The sequence below is a fragment of the Aegilops tauschii genome, chromosome 5 (genome assembly GCF_002575655.3).
Source record: "Aegilops tauschii subsp. strangulata cultivar AL8/78 chromosome 5, Aet v6.0, whole genome shotgun sequence".
NCBI lineage: Eukaryota > Viridiplantae > Streptophyta > Magnoliopsida > Poales > Poaceae > Aegilops > Aegilops tauschii.
The window spans coordinates 567,166,978-567,173,937 of record NC_053039.3 but is presented as its reverse complement, the minus strand read 5'-3'; the positions used below and the strand labels follow the sequence as shown (position 1 = coordinate 567,173,937).

The window sequence follows — 6,960 nt, the reverse complement described above, 5'->3', positions numbered from 1 at the left end:
GCAAATTGGATTTTGGATAGAAGAGTACTTTCATTTATTTAAGATAGAAGAAATGTTTCTTCTATATAAAATATTAGAAAGAATCCTTCTGATTTATGTATTGCTATATGCACTGTAGATCAGCCAACTGAACAAACGAGAGGTGTAAGGGCATCTTCAAAGGAGACCCTCAAAGCTTCGGTATATGTATGAATTATAGTGTCTCGGACCGTTTGTGTCAACTTTTGTCATCCAATAGAAACTCCCATTGGTCCACGAAGTTGTTCGGACATCCATTTTCCAGCAAATCCGAGACAAATGTGGGAAGCGATACTTGTGTCCGGCATCCACTTGACCAACAAAAGCCACCATGTGGTAAGAATGACGTAGCCGCCGCCTCACACGCCCCCCCCCCCCCCCCCCCCGCGCTGGCACCGCCGTTGGTCCACCTCATCTCCAGTGGCCCTAGGGCCATGGGGGCGTGGTATATCCCGACCCTTGTCGGCGGGAGGGCTCCATTTTTAGATGTTTCTTCTAGTTTTGTTAAGGTTTGTATCCTGCTCAGGAAGGCGAGATGGCGGCGGGTCCCTGAAGATGGAATAAACTTCACCTCGCCTAGCCCCCGTTCTGGTGGTGCGTCTAGCATCGTCGGTGGGCGCATGTCTCCGGCGGATCTGTCTTTGGTGGATTTGCTCAGATCTGGTAATTGTTCACCTACATTCGTGTATCTTCAGGTTGGATCCTTCCTATCTATACTATTCTTCATCGGCGGCGGTTGCTGTTTTGGTGCGCTGGTCCTATGGGGCCTTAGCACGACGACTTCCCGACTTCTACTACAACAAATTTTGCATGGCTCTGGCGAGGGAGGGGCGATAACGGTGCGTGCCTTCGGCTCACTTTATTTTTGTAGTCGTCGTTAGGTGGTCTACGGATTTGGATTTATTGTCATGATTGAAGATGAATAGATTGAAACTTTTCACGGAAAAAAGACACCACATGGTCCTCTTCTCTTTTCTCTCTCCACACATGCATGGTTCCCTCTCATCTCTCTTCCCAACCGGACAAATAAGGATTAATTTGTGAAAATGGTTGGATGACTCTTTCACGTATCATGTCCACGAACCACGTCTGAATATAAAAACGAACATTTGTCGTGTTCATTTGGGGATCACGTTGGAGATGCACTAAAGCAGTACATTTGATCGAAAGTGCTATTGTTAGTACCGGTAGAAGCCTCCATCTGTGTGCAGGCCGACTGAACTCTGAAGCCATGGTCCGTCCCTGGGACGTGGCCAATGCACAGCGCACGTCGCCATCCGCACAACACATCAGTTGACAAGTCTAACGCATCGCGTTGGAGAAGGCAAAGAATACATATGCAAAGTCCATGTAATTACCTAAACAAAAGGTTAGTTTGAGGTAGGTCCGTACATCTATACGTGTCGCGCTGCTTGTTCTTGATCCTCGATGGGTTCCTTAATCCAGTGTGGCTAGCTGAACGTGCGGCTTTTATCACGGACGTTTCTTCTTTCCTTTTTTCAAGGGAAAGGTGTATTTTTCCTTTTTCGTGTAAACGTAGGCAAAAAAAAAAAAAGATTTGTCTAGTCTCGTTTCAAAACAGAGGCAAAACGAGGGAAGGGTGCATTGCTGTTGCAACCTGTGGCCTGCCGACATGGGTCTTTTGCACCATGCGTTGCACGAGCATGTATCATGTATGTAGGGTATGTACGTCACCCTCATTAACAAAGAAAGAAGAACATGAGCACACTAGCTTTCGGTCCCGTCCCTCGACAGTGCCCTTGGTCTGGGCATATATACCACACTGTCTGGCCGACCTGAGCGCCCTTGTGTCACAAGCAAGTCGCTTTGGTTTGATACCGCTTCTTTTGTACAAGACTGCCTACGTCTGACTCAACGTTTTGCCATACGCACATCAATTTACAACTCCAAGCCCATACATACTTTGATTAACATTTTCGTAATCACACAATGTGTATAACTGCATATTCCTTCCGTTCGGAATTACTTGTCGTAGAAATGTATGTATCCAGGTGTATTTTAGTTCCAGATACATAAATTTCTGCAACAAGTAATTTGGGACAAAGGAAGTACATATCTAAACAATATGGAAATGTTTCTGCCGTCGAGATTAACATTTTTTTCCTTGAACACAGAATGTTAATCACAGATCAGGAATTGACGGAGACGTATACGTATGTGTGTGGTGTGGGGCGTATTAATGGATCAGTTAGCTATAGATAGCGCGGAGGGCACGGCAGGGCAGATGGTTGGAAGATACTCCCTCTGTAAACTAATATAAGAGTGTTTAGATCATTAAAAATAGTGATCTAAATATTTTTATATTAGTTTACGGAGGGAGTACTATACAAGATAGAACAGTGGGTGGAAGAGAGACCTCACAGCTGAGCTGATCCAGGGGGTACACCTGGCGCCCGATCCGGCGCCGTGCATAGCCGATTACATCTACATATGCATACGTCGCCTTCACGGACGCTAGCAACCAAAATTTGGCCTCCCTAATTACACTGCATTCCATCGAATTAGTCTCACTCTCGCCTCGGTGGATGCAGAGAGTTAATCGGCGATCCGTCGCCCACACGCACGTGATGATCACCATGTGCACACAAAAGGCCAACCTGAACTCTGCTATATACCAGGCATACCACATTATAATCACGTTATTATATTGTTCTTCATTGTACCCCGTAAAAAAAATTGTTCTTCATTATATAAACTGAAACGTACATACGGATAAGCTCGAAGATGGCGGCGCTGAATAAAGATTCTTCGGATCCTTCCCTGACGAGGCCATCGGTCCTATGGTTGGGATGGATTTGGAAACCAGTCTGTTCAAGTAAGGATGTCGTGGCGGCGGCAGCATCTTCGTCGTGGACCTGTGTCCTCGAGCTCCGCCATTGCGACGGCGTTTGCTCCAGCATCGGCGCGGAACTTGGGAGGTAGTCCAGGAGCGGATGCAGATTGTGGTCTGCATCGACGACATCTGGAAGACGGAATGTGCGGTGGGTTCGTGGTTTGTGGATGACAGGTATGGTTTCCTCCTTCGACGTCTTAGTCGTGGTGGGGTGCCAGATCTGGAGTTCGATGGCGTGTCCGGGGTGTTGCCCCGGTTTGATTCGCTCAACGGCATGGCTACACTTTTGGTGAGCCACCTTGGAGGTCCGCAGAGCTGCATATCAGCGATGGAGCCGCGTCGAGCTCAGGTGAGGAGGTGATCCGTCATTCTTTTCTTCGGTGGCTGCTGTGGTGGTGCCAGAGGCAGGTGACGGACGTTGGTGTCAAGCTCAGAGATGTTCTGCTATCTTTTCAGTTTTGTCATGTCGGTTCTTACGTGACTTGTACTTTGTTCTTTATGATATGAATGAGACACGTATTATCATGAAAAAAAAACACTAATTTCTTTCAGTTTAAGTATTTCCGTGGTGCATGATAGTAGTACGTGGTTTTCCCTAAAAAAAGGAAAAGAAAAAAAAGAGTAAGTAGTATAGTTTGTTGGTTTGGTCGACCTCATCGTGGGCGTCAGTTTCCCAATCCCAAGGGACCGGCCGGATGGCCGCAGCCGCCTATTTAAGGTCCCGCACAGCCTCTCATACGCTCCATTTAGTCCCTCGCTCACTGCTACCTAATTCTATCACTCATCATTCATACATACATGGGGTGAGTACACCATCAGTGCTACTCCATCACTCTTACGTGAACCATGGGGAAGCTGGTCGTCGCAGAGGCCACGGCGCGGCAGGTGGCGGCCTTCGTCCTCGGCGCCGTGGCCGCGCTCACCGTCGTCATGCTCGTCCAGTACCGAGCGCCGGCCGCGGGGCTCAGCCGCGCCAGGACGCCGGGACACTTCTCTGGCTTGAGGTCATCATCCGACGACCAGCACCACCGCCCCAACGGGACAACAGCGCGTGCTCATGTTCATCAGGCGCTGCCGGTCGCCGGTGGTCCAGGCCGAGACGATGATCATCACCTTCACCGTCCGGCGAACGCCACAACAATCACAAAGCCCAATTCTACCTCGACCCATGCTGCTCCAAGTCATCTTTCCAGCACACATCGCCGTCGACAAAAGGTCAGTTTGCGATCGACTTTTCAAATTTCTTCGAAAAGCAAGCCAGTTTCTTATACTCCTTAGCTGAACGGCAATACTTTTTAGGAATCCTTTTTCTGCCCATGAGCAAATTCAGGGCGCTATGGCTGAACGGCAATACTTTCTTGCAGTAGCAGTTTTTTTTTTTTGCGGGGTAGTAGCAGTTACCAACTTATAAGTGACCAACCACTCACGTGTTGCCACGAATGGCCACTGAATTAAACCACACATCTTCTTGGTTGATCCAACAGTTGTCACGACTCCGTCAATGCCGTTGTTAGTTACAGATGGTTAATTCGTTTTAGAATTAATAGCGCCAAATTTGACCAAAAAACGGTGCCTAAAAATGCTACTACTATACTACTAAAAATAGGCTGATGGATCATGCATGCCATGGCAGGGACCGAAGGAGGAGTCGGCGGAGTTCCGGGGGCTGGCGGCCGCGGTGGCGCGGGCGGCCACGGACGACCGGACGGTGATCATCACGTGCGTGAACCAGGCATGGGCGGCGCCCGGCTCCTTGCTGGACCTGTTCCTGGAGAGCTTCCGCATCGGCGACGGCACGGCTCGCCTCCTCCCTCACGTCTTGGTCGTCGCCATGGACCCAGGCGCCCATTCGCGGTGCCTCGCCGTGCACCAGCATTGCTACCACTACACCATCCCGGGTCTCAACATCGACTTCGCCGCACTAAAGTACTTCCTCTCCAAGGACTACCTGGAGCTGGTGTGGAGCAAGCTGAAGCTGCAGCGCCGCATCCTGGAGCTCGGCTACGGCTTCCTCTTCACCGACGTCGACATCATGTGGCTGCGCGACCCGTTCAAGCACGTGACGGCGTACGCCGACATGACGGTGTCAAGCGACGTGTACTTCGGCGACCCGGACAACCTGGACAACTTCCCCAACACGGGGTTCTTCCACGTGAAGCCCAACGCGCGGACCATCGCCATGACAAAGCTGTGGCACGGGGCCAGGGGCAAGTACCCGGGCGCCAACGAGCAGCCGGTGTTCAACATGATGAAGAAGCGGATGGTGAAGAAGCTGGGGCTCCGGGTGCAGTACCTGGACCCGGTCTATGTGGGCGGATTTTGCAGGTATGGTAAGGATTTGGGGAAGATCGTTACCATGCATGCAAACTGCTGTGTGGGGATTGATAACAAAATTAGAGATTTGAAGGGTGTTCTTGATGACTGGAAGAACTATACCAGGTTGCCGCATTGGGAGAAGCACCGGGCCAAGTGGACCGTGCCCGGTGCCTGCATCCGCGCTGAGAAACAAGCTTGATCCATCAAATTAGTCAGTCGATTTCCTGGTCATATTCTACTTACAGTGTACTCCCTTTTCAAATATAGTAGTTGTAGTTTAATTCACTCCACACACCGGCGTGAGGAGATAGACGATCGAGTACTTGTTATATACCTGTAAAAGAAAATACAATGTATATTTATTTTATATGTTAGCAAAAACAATATGCTTCTGTCCTTGAGACTAAATTGGGATTCGACATGCTCAAACTCACAACTACTCCCTCCGTTCCTAAATATAAGACTTTTTAGAGATTTCAATACAGACTACATACAGAGCATCCATATGTAGTCCGTATTGAAATCTGTAAAAGGTCTTGTATTGACAAACGGAGGGAGTAGTAGGAAACACACGCAGTGGTGACGTGAAAGTATAAGAAATAGACATGAACGGGGCCACAGACAAGCAAAGCCCCCATGCCACTCTGAAGGCAATATTTACCTGAACTTCACGATGGCCAGCGTAGGGCAATGACGTCGCTCATATTTATCTCGTGGGAGCTTTGAAACGAGAGCAACTCGAGGGTCTTCAACAACATCTCTGCCCCACCCTTCATCATCATCGCAAGATCAGTAGCAAGGCAAAACAAAATGGATTTTGGGCAGGATGAGACACATGGGTGATATTATACCAAGAGAGTAGGCTTTTGTATTGGCCTTCAAGCTATTGACTTTGTTATTCTCTTTTTAATTAAATGTGGAGGCAAAAGCTTTGCTCATCTCATTAACTAAGAAGAATTATGAAATACATAGCCGGTCATCAAAGGACAACCCTAAAAAAAATAAGCCTACTTTTGCGGCATTAAAGAACCCAGATGCTTAGCCCCCGCCAACCCCCATAGCCCGGCCTCGGTCTTAATCTTAGACGTGATTACATTTGGCAAGGATGACACATTTCTAAACAGACGTGCATTCCGCTCGTTCCAAACCTCCCAAGATTCGAACATGATGAGGGATGCAAGACCCTTTCTCATGTTGGCGTTGACGCCCACCATGTGTTGCCACCACTCCATCACAGTGTGAAAGTTGCTATGATATGTTGCATTACTATATTTCTATATTGAATTTTATCTCAAAAAAATATAGTGGAATTTGTTCCTATGCATATTGGGCCAGCCGTTAATGAAGTGACATGTGTGCATGTTGTTAAATAGAATTAGTAGAATTTTCATGCATGTTATGGTGGGCCTTTGGTGATGTGACATGTGTGCATGTTACGATAATACTAAAATTAGTGAGGATGGACTATTTAGATATATACTCCCTCCGTCCCAAAATTCTTGTCTTAGATTTGTCCAGATACGGATGTATCTAATAATAAAACGTGACTTGATACATCCGTATTTAGACAAATCTAAGACAAGAATTTTGGAACGGAGAGAGTGGGATTTAGTGCCTGATCTACCAGGCTGCTGAAAAATCTCTAGTGTTACAAAAGCGGATCTGTAGCACCTGGATGCTCCACTCCCGTATATGAACATTAAATTCAAAAAATACCGAGAAATTAAAAAAATCTGAAATTTTGGGATATTAAGCTTGGGTGTCTGATATAC

General features: G+C 47.8%; 1 protein-coding gene across 1 annotated transcript; it reads left to right on the top strand.

The window, feature by feature from the left end:
- Window positions 1-3,618: 3,618 nt before the first annotated feature.
- On the top strand, window positions 3,619-5,596 carry LOC109784356 (uncharacterized protein At4g15970). The gene is made up of 2 exons (XM_020342946.3): window positions 3,619-4,087; window positions 4,506-5,596. The coding sequence occupies exons 1-2, from the start codon at window positions 3,719-3,721 to the stop codon at window positions 5,385-5,387; spliced, it is 1,251 nt and encodes a 416-aa protein (XP_020198535.3). The 5' UTR covers window positions 3,619-3,718; the 3' UTR covers window positions 5,388-5,596.
- Window positions 5,597-6,960: the final 1,364 nt, after the last annotated feature.